Source organism: Hyla sarda, chromosome 8, assembly GCF_029499605.1.
Source record: "Hyla sarda isolate aHylSar1 chromosome 8, aHylSar1.hap1, whole genome shotgun sequence".
Classification (NCBI taxonomy): Eukaryota; Metazoa; Chordata; class Amphibia; order Anura; family Hylidae; genus Hyla; species Hyla sarda.
Genome location: NC_079196.1, coordinates 199277254 through 199301855, shown reverse-complemented (window position 1 = coordinate 199301855; position 24602 = coordinate 199277254). Strand labels below are relative to the sequence as shown.

Genomic DNA, 24602 nt, shown 5'->3' with positions numbered 1-24602 from the left:
GATCCAGTCTAGTTGAAAGGATTGACTTATTTTTTGCTATTAATTCCATTAAAGGGGTACTCCGGTGGAAAACAGTTTTTTTTTTTTTTTTTCAAATCAACTGGTGCCAGAAAGTTAAACAGATTTGTAAATTACTTCTATTAAAAAATCTTTATCTTTTCGGTACTTATCAGCTGCTGTATGCTCCAGAGTGCCGGGTCATTTTCTTTATTTTCCGATATGCTCCAGAGGAAGTTGTGTAGTTCTTTCCAGCCTGACCACAGTGCTCTCTGCTGACACCTCTGTCCATGTCAGGAACTGTCCGGAGCAGGAGAGGTTTACTATGGGATTTGGACAGTTCCTGACATGGACAGAGGTGTCAGCAGAGAGCACTGTGGTCAGGCTGGAAAGAACTACACAACTTCCTCTGGAGCATATCGGAAAATAAAGAAAATAACCCGGCACTCTGGAGCATACAGCAGCTGATAAGTACCGGAAAGATAAAGATTTGTGGTCAGGTAGAAAGGAACTTCCTGTGGAGCATACAGCAGCTGATAAGTACTGGAAGGATTAACATTTTTTAATAGAAGTAATTTACAAATCTGTTTAACTTTCTGGCACCAGTTAATAATACAAAAATAGTTTCCCACCGGAGTACCCCTTTAAGGATCTTAAAGGCTATCGACACCTTCAATGCAAAACAAAGCAACTTTCCAAATAGTCTTCATTAAAAATTTTCTTTTATTTAGCGTGTGCAGAATGAGTGTATACAGCAAGCAAGAGTGTGGAGGGTTGGGAGAGCATACATGGAGGTCACACAGGATGGAGATAGTTATAAGGCTACAGCCGCACAGCATTTGTTTAGTAAAAAAAAAAAAAAAATGCTACGGCCAGATGTTAATAGGGATTTATGAAACTCCATACCCACTTGCAGTTATTTTTAACTATTTTTAACTTTTTAACAGTTTTTTTAAACTATTTTTTTAGGGCCTTTTCCAGCAGTTCATAATTTCCAGCATGTTGAGACGTTTTTTTCTAGAAGTCTATGGGAGTAAAAAAAAAATAAAAAAAATAAAAAAAACTGTGGGTTGAGCATTGGTATTTTTTTCTGGCTTTTTTTTAATCCCCCATTTCTTCCATCAATTTCTTCAATAAAAATCCTTGATTTACATAATTAATGAATCACATGACTTGAAAAAAAAAGGCAAAATTAAAAAATTTTAATAAAAAAAAGGCCACAAAACTGCATTTTGGGAGTGCAAAAGTGACAGAGCAGTTTTTTGTGGCATTTTTTTTTTTTTAAAGAAAACGAAAAACCAAAAAAATCTATAAACAAGTGGAAACCTAGCCTAAAACCACTCAAAGGGCAGATTGCAGGGGAGAATCACACGGGAAAGCAGATTTCCCAAGGTAAACGCTGTGTTCCTTAATGCAGAATTAGGCTATTTTTTAAACACCATTTTGCAGCATACTGTTCTCCCTCTCCCATCTCTGTGTTAGAGTAAGCAGCATGGAGGGGGTTGTACACAGCAGACAGGAGTGTGGAAGGTTGGGAGAGCATACAAGGAGGGCAGCTCATACATTCTGGGGATAGGTAGGGAAGAAGATACAAGACAGTTTGCAGAGGGAATTCACATGGGCTCACACCTCAAAGGGGTACTCCGCCCCTAAACATCTTATCCCCTATCCAAAGACTTGCATTGAGGGGTGTGGCCATGACTTCACGAGCGGGGCGTGATCGTGACGTCATGAGCCTCCGCCCCGCATCGCCAGTCATCCGGCACGGAGCGATGTTTGCTCCATGCACCGGATGTTTGGGGTGCCGCAGCCGAGATCGCGTGGGTCTCCAGATCAAACACCTTATCCCCTATCCTTTTGATAGGGGATAAGATGTCTAGGGGCGGAGTACCCCTTTAAACTGTAGACTCCTGAACATGCAGACCTCACATACAACTGTACTACGGCAAGGACTCATCCACATGAAAAGAATCTGTATGTATGCAACATGCATAACTGTTAACCGCTAACATAGGCCCCTTTTTCTATCCAAAGGTGTCCATAGCCTTTAAAGCAAATCTGTCATCAGTATCACCTGCACTAACCTGTCATACAGGTGATACTGATCAAAATGATACTTACAATTAGAGATGAGCGAACTTACAGTAAATTTTATTCGTCACGAACTTCTCGGCTCGGCAGTTGATGGCTTTTCCTGCATTAATTAGTTCAGCTTTCAGGTGCTCCGGTGGGCTGGAAAAGGTGGATACATTGCTAGGAGACTCTTTCCTACGACTGTATCCACCTTTTCCATCCCACCGGAGCACCTGAAGGCTGAACTAATTTATGCAGGAAAAGTCATCAACTGCCGAGCCGAGAAGTTTGTGACGAATCGAATTTACTGTAAGTTCGCTCATCTCTATTTACAATGTCCTGAATGGCCCAGCCGTTGCGCCGTTATCGCTGTTTTTCTTTTCATGCAAATGAGGTCCTTGGGGAATAGGCGGAGCTAGGACTGGAGCTCCGGGCACCCCATGAGGCTGAAACTGACACCGCTTCCGGGTGTACCCTGGGAGCAGTGCATGCGCTGTGGCGAAAAGCTGCCGCGAGAGCAGGGAGGGAGGCCGTGCATATTGATGAGCCAGACGGAGCGCCCGCCTGGCAGAAGATCACGTTGGGTGCCCGGAGCTCCGGTCCTAGCTCCGCCTATGCCCCAAGGACCTCATTTACATAAAAAGAAAAACAGCGATAGCGGCGCAATGGCTGGGCCATTCAGGACATTGTAAGTATCATTTTGATCAGTATCACCCGCACTACAAGCCTGTGTGACAGGTTAGTGCAGGTGATACTGATAACAGATTTCCTTCAAAGTTCTTAAGAATATGTGTAAACTAGCTGATGGACATTGCGAGACATGGTTGGTGGGATAAGTTCTCTGCATTTGGGGGTCTAATGGTTTGGAGAGATCATTCCATGCAAGTAGGAACAACTTGATGGATGAGTCTTCAATAGCTGCTGGCCAAATTTATTAGGCCAGTGTTTCCCAACCAGAGTGCCTCCAGATGTTGCAAAACTACAACTTTCAGCATGCCTGGACAGCCTTTGGCTGTCCAGGCATGCTGGGAGTTGTAGTTTTGCAACACCTGGAGGCACTCTGGTTGGGAAACACTGCATTAGGCTGACGGCTATCTCCTCCCGATGCCCTCCGCTCAGCCTGCATGTTTTCTCAATGAAAGTGGGGGAGTGAACTAATGGCCGATTATCCCCCCAATTTCAACTTAAACTGTACTTTCAAATTTGACATGCAATATCAAGCATATTTCTAAATAATCTTTATTTAAAAATGTATTTAAAATTTATATCATTTAAAACAATTAAGCGTCTGCAGATTAAGTGTATACAGCGAACAAGAGTGTGGAGTGTTGGGAGAGCATACAGTGGGGCAAAAAGGTGTTTAGTCAGCCACCAATTGTGCAAGTTCTCCCACTTAAAAAGATGAGAGGCCTGTAATTTCCATCATAGGTATACCTCAACTATGAGAGACATAATGAGAAAAAAAACCATAAAATCACATTGTCTGATTTTTTAAAGAATTTGTTTGCAAATTATGGGTGAAAATAAGTATTTGGTCAATAACGAAAGTTCATCACAATACTTTGTTATATCCCCTTTGTTGGCAATGACAGAGGTCAAACGTTTTCTGTAAGTCTTCACAAGGTTTTCACACACTGTTGCTGCTATTTTGGCCCATTCCTTCATGCAGATCTCCTCTAGAGCAGTGATGTTTTTGGGGCTGTCGCTGGGCAACACAGACTTTCAACTCCCTCCAAAGGTTTTCTATGGGGTTGAGATCTGGAGACTGGCTAGGCCACTCCAGGACATTGAAATGCTTCTTAGGAAGCCACTCCTTCATTGCCCAGGCGGTGTGTTTGGGATCATTGTCATGCTGAAAGACCCAGCCACGTTTCATCTTCAATGTCCTTGCTGATGGAAGGAGGTTTTCACTCAAAATCTCACGATACATGGGCCCATTCATTCTTTTATTTACACAGATCAGTCATCCTGGTCCCTTAGCAGTAAAACAGCCCCAAAGCATGATGTTTCCACCCCCATGCTTCACAGTAGATATGGTGTTCTTTGGATGCAACTCAGCATTTTTTCTCCTTCAAACACGACAAGTTGAGTTTTTACCAAAAAGTTCTACTTTGGTTTCATCTGACCATGTGACATTCTCCCAATCCTCTTCTGGATCATCCAAATGCTCTCTAGCAAACTTCAGACCTGTCCGGACATGTACTGGCTTAAGCAGGGGGACACATCTTGCACTGCATGATTTGAGTCCCTGGCAGCGTAGTGTGTTACTGATGGTAGCCTTTGATACTTTGGTCCCAGCTCTCTGCAGGTCATTCACTAGGTTCCCACTGTGTGGTTCTGATATTTTTGCTCACCGTTCTTGTGATCATTTTGACACCACGGGCTGAGATCTTGCGTGGAGCCCCAGATCGGGGGAGATTATCAGTGGTCTTGTATGTCTCCCATTTTCTAATAATTGCTCCCACAGTTGATTTCTTCACACCAAGCTGCTTGTCTATTGCAGGTTTAGTCTTCCCAGCTTGGTGCAGGTCTACATTTTTGTTTCTGGTGTCCTTCGACAGCTCTTTGGTCTTGGCCATAGTGGAGTTTGGAGTGTGACTGTTTGAGGTTGTGGACAGGTGTCTTTTATACTGATAACAAGTTCAAACAGGTGCCATTAATACAGGTAACGAGTGGAGGACAGGGGAGACTCTTAAAGAAGAAGTTACAGGTCTGTGAGAGCCAGAAATCCTGCTTGTTTGTAGGTGACCAAATACTTATTTTCCACCATAATTTGCAAATAAATTCTTTAAAAATCAGACAATGCGATTTTATGAATATTTTTTCTCATTAGGTCTCTCGTAGTTGAGTTATATCTATGATGACAATTACAGGCCCCTCTCATCTTTTTAAGTGGGAGAACTTGCACAATTGGTGGCTGACTAAATTCTTTTTTGCCCCACTGTACGTGGAGGTCACACAGGCTGGAGATAGGGATTAAACCACTTATAGCTGATTGTAGGGGATAATCAACTTGGATTGAAGACTCAACCACTGGCTGATTTATTTCCCCCTTGAAATTAGACGCCGCCCTATCCAACATCATCTGCCGAGGAATAGTTGTCGCACCACCATATACATAAGGTATTCAGCGGTTATTTTTATTGCCACATTTACTGTATAAGGGGATGCCCTATGGCCCACCACCAGCCAAGAGTGTATGAGTCTCCTGCAGAATATGGGGGTCATTCACTTCTCCATTATGCACACCTATGATAACTAATGGGTATTGGTACCTTAAGCGCAGGACCACACAGTAGTGCCCTGTTTGATTCAGATGATCGTGACGTCTCACCAAGTGTTTGTTGGTATCTCTTCTCCCAGTCTTCCCGTTCCCCCCCCTTGTGCTCCGTTCTTGACCCAGGGCTATTCCTGTAGAGTGGTAGCGCCCTCCTCCCTCTTGCGCACACATGGATGTCTAATTCGCCATGATGTGTCGGCTGCACTGTATCATGTTTCATGCACGTTCAGGCTCCACTTTCTTTTTCTCTTTCTTTCTCGCAACATCACAGTTGTATTTGGCTGCGATGGACAGTAGCAGCCATTTGAGCTGGCAGTTTAAACCCTCGGACAGTGCTCGGACGTACTGGTAACATCGCTCTCTATTGGAACAGGTACTGCAACAAAGGTCCTCCTCTCCCTCACTCGACCCTCTCCTTCTCCCTACCCTGCACTCTTCTCCTTTACTCTTCCTCCTTCCCAGCCAGCGCCTATACTTTACACTTCTCCACCAACTCCTGAAACGGGACAGATCTACATAATAGTGCCACATGTGCCTAATGCAGTGTTCTTCAGTCATGGTGCCTCCAGCTGTTGCAAAACTACAACTCCCATCATTCCCGGACAGCCGAAGGCTGTCCGGGAATGATGGGAGTTGTAGTTTTGCAATATGGGAAGCACTGGCCTAATGTATGGATATCCTGTATCGTGTACGACATCTTTGCCCAAGAAGCTGTCATTGGCGCAGATGCCCCACTTTACACCAGTCTCGGCATGCCAAGTGAGCATGTGCCAAGCGATCAGCCACTGATTGTTTACCCATTCATATTCTCATTCTTCTATAGCTTCTACTTCTACTGCCTGTATTCTCCCCGAACTATATAAATATATATATATATATATATATATATAAACAAAATGTGTATTTTGCAAACTTGTACTACACAGGCATCTTGCTTCATGTTAAAGGGGTAGTCCAGTGGTGAAAAACTTATCCCCTATCCTAAGGGATAAGTTTGAGATCGCGGGGGCCCAACCGCTGGGGCCCCCTGCGATCTCTCTGTACTGGGGCCAAGCTCTTCGGCCAGATAGCGGGTGTCGACGCACGAAGCGGCGGCCGACACGAACCCTCAATACAGCTCTATGGCAGAGCCGGAGATTGCCGAAGGCAGCGCTTCGGCTCTGCCATAGAGTTGTATTGAGGGGGCGTGTAGGCCGCGGCTTCGTGCGGAGGTCGACACGCCCCCTTCCCGCTGTCGGGGCTCCTTACGGGAGATCGCAGGGGGCGCCAGCGGTCGGACCCCCCGCGATCTGCAACTTATCCCCTATCCTTAGGATAGGGAATAAGTTGTTCACCACTGGGTCACCACTGGACTACTCCTTTAAAGGGTACCCTTCATCAAAAAAACTTTTGATACATTATAGATTAATGTATGCAGAATAACATTCCAATAGCATGTTATTAAAAAATATGCTTCTTTCCACTTTGGAAAAATGACCACTAGAGGTCTCCCTACCAGTCCTGGCCGCAAGCCCTTTTTAAAGATTTCAGACTCATGCTTGAGTCCTAAATCTCAGACTGCTGCCGGGACACAGACAAGCTCAGCACTGCTCCCTGCTTTTCAGTCAGACAGGAGCCAGAACTGGGCTCATAGCACTGCAGGGCATACTCCTGACTCTGCCTTTCTGCATGCTCTCATTCATTTTACTATCTGGGCTCCGATCTTTCTTCTCTCTGCTGAGCTGAGCTTGTCTGTGTCCCGACTGCAGTCTGATATGTAGGACTCCAGCATGAGTCTGAAATCTATAAAAAGTGCTTGCGGCCAGGACTGGTATGGAGACCTCTAGTGTTCATTTTTGTCAAAGTGGAAAATTAAATAGAAAGAAGCATATTTTTTTATAACATGCAATTGGAAAGTTATTCTGCATTCATTAATCTAGAATATATCAAAAGCTTTTTTTTTTTTTGATGAAAGGTACCCTTTAACTATTTGCAGAAATTACATTTCATTACAATATATTCTACACTTGTGGACATGCCACAATGCTGGAGCATCTTTTCTTAGAACTCTAGGTTGGTTCACCCCAATTTTGTTTTTCCTGGAAAAGCACAAATTGACTATTTCTGTTCTCCTAGTTCAGGGTTTCCTGACCAGGGTGCCTCCAGCTGTTGCAGAACAGCTGGAGGCACCCTGGTTAGGAAACACTGCCCTAGTCAGTGAGGCCTGTCCATTAAAATCCATCCAGTCAGCAAGTGGAAGAGAAACAATTAAAGTGTACCTGTGATATCACAGAAAAAAGTAATGCTTATATACGTTACTCACTAGATCATGCAGATACTTTACATGTCTTTTTTTATGTGTTTAGCGTCTGTATTTTATTTACAAATCTGCTGCTCGCTTCTTCTGATTCCCACTGCTCAGGAAGGGGAGTGTCCAAGGCAGGCACTGAGCCCGCCCTCACTCGCCATGCATTCACTTCATCCATGAGTCTGCTGTGCTGTGCTGGGTCTCTTCATCCAATCACCGCAGGCTGCTCTGTAACCCCTTCCTCTCTGTGTTCATGCTGCAGTCTGATAGGACAGAAGTAAGCACAGAGGAGTGCTAACCCCGCCCTCACTTCCTGGACTTTTTCCCTGCCTGTGCTTCAGCTGGGACAAAGATGATGCTCCAGCCGGACATGATCATGTTCTGGATGGTATGAGGACCCCTAGTGGTCTTTTTTAGAAGCCATAATTTCTATGAAAAGGAGAGAACATTTTTTATGAAGTATATTAGAAAGGTTAATGTATAAGACATTGAATCTGATAATGCCCATTTAAAAAGCTTCTGTTATTCCTCCTGTAAATACGTTACTAACCATTCTCCTAGTCAGTGAGGTGCGTGACATCATTAAGTGGAATTTAAAGGGGTATTCCCATTTATGGCATATCCACGGGATGGAGGTGGCTTGGATGACTCTGATCTGGAGACAGGTCACATTTATGGCATTAGGATATTCCATAAATGTCCAAATGGGAATACCCCTTTTCAGCACCCAGCTGTTTATTTATTCATGTATTTCCAGGAGGAATAACGAAAGGCTAACACAACGCAGCCCTAAGAAAAGATGCTCCAGATATGTATTTACTTAAAGGGGTACTCCGGTTGAAAACACATTTTTTTTTTAAATCAACTGGTGCCAGAAAGTCAAACAGATTTGTAAATTACTTCTATTAAAAAAAATCTTAATCCTTCCAGTACTTATTAGCTGCTGAATACTACAGAGGAAATTCTTTTCTTTTTGGAACACAGAGCTCTCTGCTGACATCACAAGCACAGTGCTCTCTGCTGACATCTCTGTCCATTTTAGGAATTGTCCATAGAAGGAGAAAATCCCCATAGCAAACAAATGCTGTTCTGGACAGTTCCTAAAATGGACAGAGATGTCAGCAGAGAGCACTGTGTTCCAAAAAGAAAATAATTTTCTCAGTAGTATTCAGCAGCTAATAAGTACTGGAAGGATTAAGATTTTTTTAATAGAAGTAATTTACAAATCTGGTTAATGTTCTTGCACCAGTTGATTTAAAAAAAAAAAAAAAAAAAGTTTTCCACCGGAGTACCCCTTTAAATATATGTCAGGAAAGCAAACTGGTCCTCTCTAAAAGCCTGTGAAATATATTACTAGTTTGTCCTGTAACATAACAGGATGTTTTTCGCGGTATGAACAGTAAGTTGTGCTGACAGATTTCGGCTCCCGGGGGCCATCCTAGATATGCATTGTTTATCACAGTCCTAGAAAGTAGTGACCTAGTGCATTATACAGTTGTGCTTTTCTCTGCCTTTCTCTTTTATTGCCACAAAAAGGTTAGAACATTTAAAAAGTGCCCTAAAAGTAAATCAAGCATAGACAAAAAATACATAAATATAAAACAAACATGAAAAGTGTACGTTTTCCTGCAAGCTGTGCATGGTCTTCAGGACACTGTTGGGGGTGGCAGGGGTAAGGTCTGCCAGGTCTGGTGCTTCCTGATCCTCCTGTTCCTTTCTAACCCCCAGGATTAACAATGACAGAATTATCGCCACTCATCTTTGCTCCTTTACCAAACATGCATGTAGTAGTATAGGTGCACATTCATCTATAGCGGAAGTATAGACGTATATTCATGTGTAGCGGTGATATAGACACACATTTATCTATAGCGGTAGTATAATCGTACATTTATCTATAGCGGTAGTATAGGTGCACATTCATCTATAGCGGAAGTATAGACGTATATTCATGTATAGCGGTGATATAGACACACATTTATCTATAGCGGTAGTATAATCGTACATTTATCTATAGCGGAAGTATAGACGTATATTCATGTATAGCGGTGATATAGACACACATTTATCTATAGCGGTGATATAGACACACATTTATCTATAGCGGTAGTATAGGCATACATTTATCTATAGCGGTAGTATAGGCGTACATTTATCTATAGCGGTTGTATAGGCGTACATTTATCTATAGCGGTAGTATAGGCGTACATTTATCTATAGCGGTAGTATAGGCATACATTTATCTATAGCGGTAGTATAGGCGTACATTTATCTATAGCGGTAGTATAGGCGTACATTTATCTATAGCGGTAGTATAGGCATACATTTATCTATAGCGGTAGTATAGGCATACATTTATCTATATCGGTAGTATAGGCATACATTTATCTATAGCGATAGTATAGGTGCACATTTATAGTGGTTGTACAGGCATACATTTATCTATAGCGGTAGTATAGGCGTACATTTATCTATAGCGGTAGTATAGGTGTACATTTATCTATAGCGGGAGTATAGGCGCACATTTGTCTATAGCGGTAGTATAGGCGTACATTTATCTATAGCGGTAGTATAGGTGTACATTTATCTATAGCGGGAGTATAGGCGCACATTTGTCTATAGCGGTAGTATAGGCGTACATTTATCTATAGCGGGAGTATAGGCGTACATTTATCTATAGCGGTAGTATAGGCGTACATTTATCTATAGCGGTAGTATAGGCGTACATTTATCTATAGCGGTAGTATAGGCATACATTTATCTATAGCGATAGTATAGGTGCACATTTATCTATAGCGGTAGTATAGGCGTACATTTATCTATAGCGGTAGTATAGGCGTACATTTATCTATAGCGGTAGTATAGGCGTACATTTATCTATAGCGGTAGTATAGGCGTACATTTATCTATAGCGGTAGTATAGGTGTACATTTATCTATAGCGGTAGTATAGGCGTACATTTATCTATAGCGGTAGTATAGGCGTACATTTATCTATAGCGGTAGTATAGGTGTACATTTATCTATAGCGGGAGTATAGGCGCACATTTGTCTATAGCGGTAGTATAGGCGTACATTTATCTATAGCGGTAGTATAGGTGTACATTTATCTATAGCGGGAGTATAGGCGCACATTTGTCTATAGCGGTAGTATAGGCGTACATTTATCTATAGCGGGAGTATAGGCGTACATTTATCTATAGCGGTAGTATAGGCGTACATTTATCTATAGCGGTAGTATAGGCGTACATTTATCTATAGCGGTAGTATAGGCATACATTTATCTATAGCGATAGTATAGGTGCACATTTATCTATAGTGGTTGTATAGGCGTACATTTATCTATAGCGGTAGTATAGGCGTACATTTATCTATAGCGGTAGTATAGGCGTACATTTATCTATAGCGGTAGTATAGGCGTACATTTATCTATAGCGGTAGTATAGGCGTACATTTATCTATAGCGGTAGTATAGGTGTACATTTATCTATAGCGGTAGTATAGGCGTACATTTATCTGTAGCAGTAGTATAGGCGTACATTTAGCTATATTGGTTGTATAGGCGTACATTTATCTATAGCGGTAGTATAGGCATACATTTATCTATAGCGGTAGTATAGGCGCACATTTATCTGTAGCGGTAGTATAGGCATACATTTATCTATAGCGGTAATATAGGCGCACATTAATCTGTAGCGGTAGTATAGGCGCACATTTATCTGTAGCGGTAGTATCGACGCAGATATATGTTTAGGGGTAATATAGATACACATTCATCTATAGCGGTAGTATAGGCGCAAATGTATGTTTAGCGGTAATATAGAAGCACATTCATCTATAGAGGTAGTGTAAATGCACGTTTGTGTATAGTGGTATTATCGCATGACTCTCTCTAAAAATAGACTGACTTCATCATCACATGTTTTAATGTGAACATGTCTGTAGCTGTCCAATAACCATTGCTAAAGGAATCCCCAAAAACCTAAACTGATCACAGACCCTGATACACCAGCAAGTCTATACCAATGGTAATTCCTCTCTATGGATTGTGTGGTGCTTGCTATCCATACTACAGGGCACGGTGAAGGTGTTGGGTAGTCTTCTCCACTCATGTGTATTCCCTAGTTAAGGAATACTTAAGGGGGTGGGGGGGATTGATAAAGAAGGTTAGAAATAATAGTGTGCCTCTGGGTCTGATTTTGCAGGTCAGCACCATTCTATAAGGGAACTCTGGTGGAAAACTGTATATATTTTTTTCTAATCAACTGGTGCCAAAAAGTTATACAGATTTGTCAATTACTTCTATGTAAAAAAATCTTAATCCTTCCAGTACTTATCAGCTGCTGTATGTCCCAGAGGAAGTTATGTTGTTCTTTCCAGTCTGACCACAGTGCTCTCTGCTGACACCTCTGTCCATGTCAGAAACTGTCCAGAGCAGGAGAGGTTTGCTATGGGGATTTGTTCCTGCTCTGGACAGTTCCTGACACAGACAGAGGTGTCAGCAGAGAGCACTGTGGTCAGACTGGAAAGTACTACACAACTTCCTGTGGAGCATACAGCAGCTGATAAGTACTGGAAGGATTAAGATTTTTACATAGAAGTAATTTACAAATCTGGATAACTTTCTGGCACCAGTTCATTAGAAAATAAATAGTTTTCCACTGGAGTACCCCTTTAAACGCAAGTCAAATGATGTTGCGGCGACAGGATACATATTTAAAACTGCTGGCAACTCTGTAGCTTGCGAGTTGTTTGCTGCTAAAGCGAGCGGTCTACGGATTTTCCTGAATTCCCATAGACTAGCATGGGATTTCCAGCAAATCCGCATACTGAGTAGAACTATTGTAGTGATTTATATAGCTTTTGTTGTATTATATAAATTTTAAAAGTAAAACTGTCCCACCCCCAAATTAATATTAAAATTGCCCTTTTCTGACCTTCATAACATTTCTATTTTTCTCTATGGGGCTGTGTGTCTATTTTGTTTGTGCTGTAATGTGTAGTTTTTATTGGTACCATTCTGGTTTTCTATCAGAGTTTTTTTTTATCACTTTATAAATATATATATATACACACACACACACACACAAACATACATATATATATATATATATATATATATATAGCAGCACAAAGATATAGATAAAACATTAGTATATAGATACAACATGAAAAGCTATACAGCTATGGTGCAAGAAATGGAAATATAAAATTATGAAGTTATGAAATAGTGAGGTACTTAGCTTGCAATTTGGCGGCCAAATAGCTTGGACCGTCCCACCACGGTAAGGTGACCTCATTGGGACGGACCCTACACTGTGAATATGCCTCTGTGTGAACAGTTCAGCGGGCATTGCAGGATCTGAAACATCCAAGACACCTTATATACACCTAATAGAGGTGGGTGGGGTGCAAGAGCCAACATGGAGGTAGCCACTCCCCCGTATGTGTAATACAACCAAAGGATAATTTAGCCAGCACTATTGATTCCAAACTATTATATGGACCTGGCTTACAGGGGCTCACTGCTGGGCTAAATATACAGCAACAGGATGTCACCTTACTGTGGTGGGACGGTCCAAGCTATTTGGCCGCCAATTTGCAAGCTAAGTACCTCACTATTTCATAACTTCATAATTTTATATTTCCATTTCTTGCACCATAGCTGTATAGCTTTTCATGTTGTATCTATATACTAATGTTTTATCTATATCTTTGTGCTAGCAGTGTGCTGCTGTATTCTTCTGTTGCTGTATATTTAGCCCAGCAGCGTGCACCTGTAAGCCAGGTCCATATAATAGTTTGGAATCAATAGTGCTGGCTAACTTATCCTTTGGTGATATATATATATATGTAGTGATAAGCGGCATTGGCCATATTCGAATTCGCGATATTTCGCGAATATATAGACGAATATTCGTCCTATATTCATGAATTTCGCATATTCGTTATATTCGCATATGCGAATATTTGCGTATTCGAGGACGAAAACAGTGAGGGGGTGGGCAACTTTACTATTGGTTGCTAGGGATGTTGTTGATACACAGATGTATTAGGGGAATGAGCATTCCTAGTTTCCGATAGTCGCCCTGTGTAAACAAGCAAACACTCCTTTGTTGGCTCATTGGATCTTTTGTATGGACGATAACATCATTGTACAGGTAATGTGTGGCCAATAGTGATGATTTTAAAGGGGCCACACAACTGATAAAACCTTGTAATGGCTCTAAGAAGCAGAGATCACTGAGATCGCCACTTGTTTACTGCTGGAAGTGGTCCTGTCTAGAAGGGCCCGCAGTTTGCCCCTTGATAATATGCTGTGTCCCTACTCCTGAAGGCTCCATTATTCATTCATTGATAATAAGAAAGGGGCGGCACAACCAAGAGACTCCTAAGGAAGGATGTTCCAGCATTGTTCTTTTATGGCTTACAGGTCCCTTAAAGATGTACTTTGCTGCTCAGCATTTGGAACAAACTGTTCCCGAACGCTGTAGTCAGGAGCTCGTTACATCATAGCCCCACCCCCTCATGACGTCACGCCCCACCCCCTCAATGTAAGTCTATGGGAGGGGGCGTGACAGCCGTCATGCCCCCTCCCATAGACTTGTGTTGAGGGGGCGGGGCGTGACGTAATGGGGGGGGGGGGGGCATGATGTCACGAGGTTCCCGGCTCCAGCGTTCGGAAAAGTTTGTTCCAAACGACGCTGAGCAGTGGAGTACCCCTTTAACAGCTACATCACAGTGTACTTCAGTAATGCTCAACTTAAAGGAGTAGTCCAGTGGTGAACAACTTATCCCCTATCCTAAGGATAGGGGACAAGTTGCAGATCGTGGGGGGTCCGACCGCTGGGGCCCCCCACGATCTCCTGTACGGGGCCCCGTCAGCCAACGGGAAGGGGGTGTGTCAACCTCCGCACAAAGCGGCGGCTGACATGACCCCTCAATACAACTCTATGGCAGAGCCAGGCGCTGCCTTCGGCAATCTCCGGCTCTGAAATAGCGATGTATTGAGGGAGCGTGTCGGCCGCCGCTTCGTGCGGTGGTCGACACCTGCTATCTGGCCGGAGAGCCTGGCCCCCGTACAGAGAGATCGCAGGGGGCCCCAGCGGTCGGACCCCCCGTGATCTCAAACTTATCCCCTATCCTTAGTATAGGGGATACGTTTTTAACCACTGGATTACCCCTTTAAGGATATTTCCACACTGCTTGATGCAGTGTCCTTTGGAGTATATATTGGAAGTATTCTCCAATGTATACCCTTTATAGATGCCACTGTACAGCAAATTGTAGCACCCATACCCCGTAGGCTCCTATTGTTGAAAAAAAAAAAAGTATACCAGGCATTTTTTTACGGGATGTCTCTTTTGCAGACTGTGCTATTCCATACATACTATACTGATGGCATTAAGGCCTAAAGGGGCATTTTGGCCCCTGTTGGCTAAATGAGGGCCTTTTGTGCAAAATGAGTGCAACAGTAGTGTCATTCTGACCCACAATGCACTTGCAGATGCTGTCTCTTTGGGTACCATTTATGACCTAAACTCATTCAGTCTTCTCGTTCAGTTTCCTCGTACTAGAGCGCTACAGCCTGTAGCATTGGATTTGGCTCTAGTCTTAAGCTATCTTTCCGTGATCACATTTCAGCCGCCCTGACACTATGAACCACACTCCCCTGAACACGTCCTCTTCCCCCTTTGCTTGATCCCTTCCAATGGACTCACGTTGTCTGTGCTTATACTGTGTCTGACCGCCTGCTGTGCTTCTTCCGACTCGGCTTTGGCTGCAGCCCCCCAAAACACTTGGCATAGGGAAGAGCTGTGGCACAATGTGTTTGCCCGCCGCATGCATGAGGGTTAGCTACGCTTGCAAACCTCCCCCCACCCCCCTCACCGCTCTCCCGTCGCCCTCTCCCTTGTTTGTCATTACGATAATTCTGGGGTTTTATATTGTTGGTGTTTTTTCTCTTTCTTGTTTCCTTCCCCTCCACAGGTGTTAACACATTGACCTTCATTCCTGCAGAAAACAATGACCATTCCGTGGATTTCCTGTCATCTCCCTCCATTGTTTTCATTGCTATTATTGTCTTACACTTACGTTCAGGTGATCCAGAAATGTAGATCGAGGGAGCTCAGGGAGTCGTTATTGCATTGGAAAAAATATTTCTCTTTATAACACCATTGTTTGGGTGACAAATAAAGGTCATAATGTTAGGGGTCACTGGTACAATGCGGACCACAGGAGCTCGCATGAATATTTTATTTCTTTTTTAGGGCTATAGACACCCTTTTGAATGCATTTTTTTATTCATGCATTTTTCCCATAGGTCTGTATGAATTTTTTTTGCTCGGTTTCTCTTCTGCAGCCCCTTGTGTGGAGCAGGCTTCTGTGTCCTGTTCACAGTGAAGTCCATCAAGGTAGCTGCCTGAAAGGTTATTCTCCAGCCTTTAGAGGGTTACTTCGCTCCCCAGCATTCGGAACATCGAGCTCCGAATGCTGGGTGCGGGCTTCCGTGTTCACGCCTGCCCCCTCATGTCGTCACGCCCCGTCCATAGACTTGCATTGAGGGGGCAGGGCGTGATGGGACAGGCCGTGACGTCACGAGGGGGTGGACATGAACATGGAAGCCTGCACCCAGCGTTTGGAACTCAATGTTCCGGTCGCTGGGGAGCGGAGTAACCCTTTAACAATCCTGTCCACAACTAACTTTTTAGCTGGTTTAGGACTAGATTAAAAGTCCTGTTTGATCATAAATCGGCTTAGAAGTTTGGTCAGGAGAAGAGAGATACGGGCTGGAGACTGATCCGTCAGGCAGCCGCTCTGACTGACTTCACTCTATCGTAAGTAATAAGAATATCCCGGCACTCGCCAGGTTGGATGCAACAATAGTGGAGTTTATTCACATATGGTCATAGTAACAGTACGATGTGACCAGTTGTTATTAAACTCTTCTTCTTTTATTGCATCCAACTTGGTGAATGCCCAGCATGCTACTAGTTAATCGTTAATAGCTACTAGTTTTGATGCCGCCATGTGCACCACCACCATCCCTGTCGTGCTTACACTTACCCACTATTCACTCTCAATCAAACACAGCAGCCTACATCAAACGTGATGACAATGAGGAGGTAGAAGAGAAACTAAGCAAAATTTTTCATAAAGACCTATGGAGAAAATGCATTTTGTGCCATAAAAAATGCAAACAAAGACTAAAAAAAAAAAAAAAGCATTTAAAGGTGTCCGTAGCCTTTAAAATGAAAGTAGATTTTTTTATCCCCCACACGTACCTCGGTGTCATTCAGCTATGCAGAAAAAAAAATAATTTCCTTACCTTGTGGGATGGTTGTCAAACTATCGACGTATGACTGGTATCTCAGACCACAGCAGACAGCTTATTTTGCCGGAGAAGGCCCAGTCTTCAATGCTGTAGGGCAGTGCTTCCCAACCAGGGTTGCTCCAGCTGTTGCAAAACTACAACTCCCAGCATGCTGGGAGTTGTAGTTTTGCAACAGCTGGAGGCACCCTGGTTGGGAAACACTGCTGTAGGGAGAATGCTGTATTACGTGGCGGCCAAGTACGTCAGTGGCTGTCCATGTATAATTTAAATGGTCAATAAATGATATGGTCTTCATGTCTGTGTGTACCAATGGGGGCCAAACTGACCGCATTCTCCTATCCGTACAATGGTCCTATGAACCTACAGACAATTGTTAGACTGTTGTATTATTGGTTGTAATGATCAACCAAGACTGTCCTGTTGGGAGAAGTTTAAAGAAAGTACATAAAGTTTTTTTTATTTTTTTGTTTTTTAAATTGTAGTAGTGATCCTCATAGGAGAGTTTTACTGTGTTGTGTTGGAGAAGGTTTTATGTACTTACTGCAGAGGAGTAAACGGGAACAGGAGGCTGTATAGGGAGGTTCACCGATCCGTTTCTTCAATATAGATCTAACTTCAATATAACATACATTTTTAACCTTTTTTTTTTTCCTGTGCTTATTTTTTTAGTCAATTTTTATTTTTTACTTTTTTTTATAGTGTAGAAAAAAAAATGTAAACTTCAAACTGTCGGCAAGATGCTGTTGACGAAACTTACGGCTTTATTTTTCACACTCATTATGGTTTGTAGCATCTCATTACACATCACGTGGATATCCTAAAATTGGGGCAGGTCATCATATTAGTTATAAAGCCAGTCAACCCCCACGTGACTGATTTATTTTCTCCCTTTTCATTGCCTTAAAGGGGTACTCCGCCCCCAGACATCTTATCCCCTTTCCAAAGGATAGGGGATAAGATGTCTGATGGCGGGGGTCCCGCCGCTGGGGACCCCCGCGATCTCCCTGCTGTACCCGGCATTTGTTTAGAGCGTTGGGTGCAGCGCCGGAGGCTCATGACGTGACGCCCCTCCCATAGACTTGCATCGAGGGGGCGTGGCCGTGACGTCACGAGACTCCGCCCTGAGTCCCAGTCATCCGGCACGAAGCGAACTTAACTCCGTGCCGGATGACTAGCGTGGAGGCTCGGTGGAGGCTCGTGACGTCACGGCCACACCCCAGACACCGAATGTCTGGGGGGTCCCCAGCGGCGGAACCCATGCAATCAGACATCTTATCCCCTATCCTTTGGATAGGGGATAAGATGCCTTGGGGCTGAGTACCCCTTTAAGCCTATACCAGAGATGTGCTATACTAGGGGAGAGATATGGACATGGCTCATATGGTGTGCCCCCGATTAAGCTGTGTTGACACGATGCCTTTTGGCTTTATTTCATAAAAATTCATAATTGTTATAGCAATTTCAGTCATTCAGCGCAAAAAAGCAGGAATATCGTGATGCGGTAACGCAACGTGTAAACACAGCCTTAGTGAATCGTTCTATTGGCTCTCGGTGCTAAAAACGAAGCTTCTCTTTAAGGGTGTATTCACGCGTACAAATCCTGTGCATTAAATCTGCGCGGGATACTGTACCCTTGAGGGATATTCTGGATATTCCATTTTTTTTAATGTTGCTGTAATAAAAAGAATGATGATAATAAATAAATAAAAAAGCAAAAAAAAAAAAAAAAACGCTTACCTACCTCACTCCCTCTGGGCTTTGTCACTCCCTCTGGGCTTTGTGATTTCTTCGATCTCCCTGCTCATCATTCTTCTTTCTACTTATGTATTAGACTTGTCTTGGCAGTGACGGTCTGCTCGGCCAATCCCTGGCATCAACAGTGTCCTGCCTTAGTCAGTAAGGGGGCCGTCACTGCTGAGATAAGTGTGTCAGGGAAGTAGCAAGTGTGGAGAGCTGGACATCACTGGGAGAGCCCAGAGGGAGCAAGGTAGGAGAGTATGTGTGTTTTCTTTTTTTTGTTAGTTTTTTTTCCCCTCATATCAGGCCTAGCAACATAAAAGTATCCGTAATACCCCATTTAAAGTCCTTTTAAAGTCTGTATACCCCTTTTAAAGTCAAGCTCTGCCTTTAGCACTTAGAGCCAATTGGGTGATTTATTATTAGTGGTACACCATATGAGCAGAACTTTTCTGGGAATGAAACATTTATAGGTTATGGTTAGGATAGACCACCAAGGATCCTAGGTAATAATAAATATCTTCAAATGATGCCAAGGTAAAGGCAGAGAGGAGATTTAAAAGAGGAAAATCTACCACAAGAGGACATAGTTTTATATTAGAGGGGCAAAGGTTTCTCCAGTAATATCAGGATGTATTACTTTACTGAGAGAGTAGTGGATGCACGGAATCGCCTTCCTGTAGAAGTGGTAGCTGCAAATACAGTGAAGGAGTTAAGGCATGCATGGGATAGGCATAAGGCTATCCTTCATATAAGATAGAGATAGGTATAAGGCTATCCTTCATATAAGATAGGGATATACATAAGGCTATCTTTCATATAAGATAGAGATAGGCATAAGGCTATCCTTCATATAAGATAGAGATAGGTATAAGGCTATCCTTCATATAAGATAGGGATATACATAAGGCTATCTTTCATATAAGATAGAGATAGGTATAAGGCTATCCTTCATATAAGATAGGGATAGGCATAAGGCTATCCTTCATATAAGATAGGGATATACATAAGGCTATCCTTCATATTAGATAGGGATATACATAAGGCTATCCTTCATATTAGATAGGGATATACATAAGGCTATCCTTCATATAAGATAGGGATATACATAAGGCTATCCTTCATATTAGATAGGGATATACATAAGGCTATCCTTCATATAAGATAGGGATAGGTATAAGGCTATCCTTCATATTAGATAGGGATAGGCATAAGGCTATCCTTCGTATAAGATAGGGCCAGGGTCTATTGTCAGAATTCAGAATATTGGGCAGAGTAGATGGACCGAATGGTTCTCATCTGCCAACACATTCTATGTTTCTAAATATAAAATATATATATAAAATTAAGAACTCGTTGTTCCGCTTTTAGTGGGGTCTAAAAATGGAAATAAGCAAATCATTACCATAGGGTCCAATATATGAGCCTTGACGATAGGTGATGCCGCACATGTCTTGCATCTGTGAAATGCAGCCTTCATTAGTCTCTTTTTGTTCTGTTTTATACATAACACTACTTCCATTTGGTGCGCCTTTCATCACCATGGTCATGTTTTAGCTTAAAGGGAATCTGTAAAAATAAAAATGTTGTTTGCTCCATCACCATCCTGTTATAGAGCAAGAGAAGCTGAGCGGATCAATATACAGTTTTGTATAAAAGTATTCAGTAGAACTCGGGATCTAAGTCCAAATCTCTGCTCATTTCTGGGCTTTGGAGTCCAGTGGGCGGTCCTATGAGCGCACAATCGCTGATTAGGACTCCTAAGCCCATGATGAGCAGAGAGTTCGGACAATGATTACCGAGTTCTCCTGAATCTTTTCCCACTAACCTATATATCAATCTGCTCAGCTCCTCCTGCTCCATAACTTGGTGCTAGCTGATCCGACTGTATGTTCATCACGACAGGTTCCCTTTAACGGGTTAGATTGTCGCCATAATGTTGTGTAGAATTGTTCATTCAACATCGCTGGTTCTCCTGAAGCCGATTGGTGTTATTCCAGTGCTGTGATAACGTGGATTGTGTTTTTTTTTGTTTTCCCCCCACCCTCTAGTACACGTCAAGCATGAGGGCAAAGTATCTGGCTACTAACCGCCCGGAATCGGAGGCTCGCTAAGAAGCGGGAGATACAGATGTCCATCTGCCATAGTCCCAAACTCCTCCTGCTGTGTGGTTCAGTGTGTCTACAAATAAAATGTTGGCGTTCCCAGACCACCCCACCTGTACTTTTATTTTGCCTTCGAACCCTGACTCCTATCCACGGGAAAAACAAAGAAAACCGAAACGTGAAATTCGTAATGTGATGTTTCCACTTCTTGGGCTGTTCCCAACCCCAATGAGGAGCTCATCTCTTGTCTTCAGTCCAGGAATCGTAACCATGTTTTATTTTATTTTTTTTTAATCTCTGTATTGAGGCCTCATTCCTTCTAGGTTAGTGGTCTCCAAACTGTGGCCCTCCAGCTGTTGCAAAACTACCACTCCCAGCATGCCCGGACAGCCATCGGCTGTCCGGGCATGCTGGGAGTTGTAGTTTTGCAACAGCTAGAGGTCCACAGTTTGGAGACCTTTGCTCTAAGGGGTCTTTTATTTCTCATATTTCTTTCATTTTACCTTAATTTTTTTGTTTTGTTTGTTGTTAAGACGTGCAATTTTAACTATTTAAAAAAAAAAATCAACATGTAAAATTGTAACATGTAGCATTTTATTTTGTATTCTTTTTACAATGTCCATAAGTTTACCTATGGTTTTAAATGTTATCTTCGTCCTTCCCCTTGCATACAAAGCCAATGTTTTGTTTTCAGTATTACATGTCATTTTTATTTTATATAATTTTTTGTTGAAATTTTTTTGAAAACCACTTAATATGATTACTATTGAAATTACATTTTTAGTAAAAAAAAAGAAAAAAAATGCACTAAACTAGTAGCAGGGTCGGCAGCAATTTTTGTCACCAATGACCAGACTTTCTGTGCACATTCCGAGTTGTAGTTTGCATGTAGTGTTGGACTCATCATGCCGAGGTGCGTTACTGCATTTTGTCCCTCTGTTATAATGCCTGTGGTTCCATGCTCTGTAATATGATGTACTCGTCCGCTGTTGGTTTTCATTACTGGAAGTTTACCAACTCTAACCCCCCAAGTCCACTACAGTTACTATCAAGTCAGTATCATATACCGGTACACCACCTTATCTTGACTTCCTGTCTGAGTGACAATCATTCCTTAAAGGGGTACTCCGTCGCTAGACATGTTATCCCCTATCCAAAGGTTGACTGGAGTGCCGCTGCAGAGATCGCAGGGGTCCCCACAGATCTGCAGCCAGCAGAGATGAGGGAGGGGGCGTGGCCGTAGAGATCTGCATCCAGGCGAGCTCAGGGAGGGGAGATGAGGGAGGGGGCGTGAACCTCCTCCCTCCCCTTGCTCTGCCCTCCCCCAGCTCTAGCTTCGGAAATTTTCGGAGAGCTGGGGGAGGAGCGGACGCATGGATGGGGCGCAAAAAACCACCTCACACCGGATGACTGTCGAACACAGCCGCCACCCACCTGCAATCATGTCTATTGGAGGAGGCGTGACTGCTCTGTACTAGCAGTCACGCCTCCCCCAATAGACATGAATGGAGGGGGCGTGGCATGGCGTCAGCGCCGGCCTTGAGATCTCGAAGGGTCCGACATGGGGATCAGGCATGTTATCCTCTATCGTTTGGATAGGGGATAACATGTTTAGGGGAAGAGAGTACCCCTGTAAGGGAAACTCCAGCTTTTAAAAACATATCCTATCCTGTGATTAGGGGATGTGTCTAATCGCCAGGGGTCCGACCATGGGGCCACACATGATCTCCAGAATGAGTCCTGACTCGCCTCCCTGTGCACTGATGCCCCCCATTCTGAAAGGAACTGGTTTTGGCAGTGACAGGCTGCTCAGTCAGTCATCGGCCGCAGCGGTGTCCTGCGCCAGTGTTTGGCTGGGCTAATCGTCACTTCGGAGACCAGTTTGTCTTAGAAGGTGAGGGCCAGAGAGCGCTCAGGGAGATAAGTCAGGCCTTGTTCTGGAGATTGTAGGGGGCCCCAGTGGTAGGACCCCCGGCAATAATAAGGGACCCAGCTCTCAGACGAATGCTTTTCCCCGCTCCTTTTAGTGATCAGTGGGAGTCCCAGTACCTGGACCCCTAAAGATAAAAAACTTATGACATGTGAGTCAGGCCCTGTTCTGGAGATCCAGAGGTCAAGCCCCCGGCAATCAGACACTTATTTCCTATTCACAGGATAAAAACTAAGGGACCTAGCTCTTAGCCGAATGCTTCTCCCCACTTGTTTAGTGATCAGAGTCCTAGTACCCGATCAAAATGTATGACATGTCAGAAGTTTTTTCAAAGCGATAGGTACCCTTTAACTTTCCATTTCCTAAACCAGAGACTTCATCTCCATGTTACCCCAGTCTGTCTTAGGACCATCTTACCCCTGCAACAAAAAGCTTGAGAAATTTCTTGCTTGAGAAAAGGATTTGGGGAAAGTGCAGGAATAATGGCCAATCCCATCTCAGAAATTGTTCCCCTTTCTACCAATGCTGGTGTAAAGCAGTAACCACTCTTCGTAGGACCATGTAGCCAGTGTTGCCTTTGACTTTTTTTTGCCAGGTGTGTTCAACAGAGCAGCTGATACCCGCTCTTTTACGAAAACCACTATATATCTCCGAAGAGAAGTTAAACAGACCATTGTTATTCTGACTGGGGTTTACCCACTTGGCACTGCTAAACGTGATTTACTACTAAAGCATAGACGGGTGATGTAATGCATGAACACCTATGACCCTGTGGTAGACTGTGGAACATGACCGTATTTTAGTTGGCAAATAATGGAAAACAGGGGTCTACTTTACACAATAGAACATAATACAATTCATCTTCCTTCCTTATAGCTACATTGTATAAACTGTTGGTGTGTCCTCCTTCACTACCATAATCGATGTCTGTTTGCTCCTATAAATGCCATATATTCGCCTCTTGCTTTGTTTTACCTGGGGACTGGCAGCTTTCATGGTTTTTGGTCCTACTTTTACAGATACATTTGTATTATTTATTTGTTTTCTTAATCTTATGGCCCTACCGGACATGAGATTTAATTCAGGAGGACGTGTTGTTACAGCTGGATCTTATGGAAAAAATAACCTCACCGCCTACACTCAAGACGTCTACAACTGGAGATTTCCAACTTCTATCACTGGTGCTAAAGCTGTTGAGCTTCATCATACAATGTCTCTGTCAGCTACCAGAAAGCTTTGTGGAATAGTAATGGGATTTTTTTTGTTGCTGTACAGATATTTCCTAACCCTTGTAATGGGATGTGATATGTACATCGTCTATGTACCGCACCTCACTTTTACCATGGACTTGTGCCATTTTGGAGAAAACACAAATGACTCCTTTTCATGATATAAATATGATATCAAATGATTTTGCATCGAGTCTTAATGGCTTGGGCCACAGGATAAAAAACTGAGCCATGTTGGTCCAGATAAGACCATTACAGACTATTCTGCCACTTAGTCAACGTTATTTCGGAAGCACAATGCTGTTGTTGGCACCCGAGTTTTTGCTTCATGGTTCCCTTTTTTTTAATTCATTTTTTTGACTAGAGCAGTCCTCATGGAAAAAATAAGGCTGTTCTAGGACAGACATCTTGAAAATGTGAAATGTAAATAGCATGTTTGACTCTGTGTCCCCTGTAAAAGATTGCCTTGTTATTGTAAAAGGAAACCGACTCAAGACACAACAAATCTTGAGATTATTACCGTAGTGTTTGTGTCCTCTTTGTGATATTAATAGGTTCATCTTGCTTGCCAGTCTTAAGATATCTGGATTTAGGTCTTTTCAAAAAAAATATTTTGGTTCTTGTAAGATCC

General features: G+C 43.0%; 1 protein-coding gene across 4 annotated transcripts in view; it reads left to right on the top strand.

Annotated features, from left to right (window-relative positions):
* TTYH3 (tweety family member 3) overlaps positions 1-24154 on the top strand; it is a 151211-nt gene extending 127057 nt beyond the window's left edge. For 3 of the 4 annotated variants that reach the window (XM_056535958.1, XM_056535957.1, XM_056535956.1), the window contains one exon: positions 20759-24154. In XM_056535958.1, the coding sequence (XP_056391933.1) occupies positions 20759-20774 (16 nt within the window). In that variant the 3' untranslated portion in view covers positions 20775-24154. Of the gene's footprint in view, positions 1-5621; positions 5724-20758 lie in introns of all 4 variants that reach the window. The other variant, XM_056535955.1, reaches the window with a different exon arrangement.
* Positions 24155-24602: the final 448 nt, after the last annotated feature.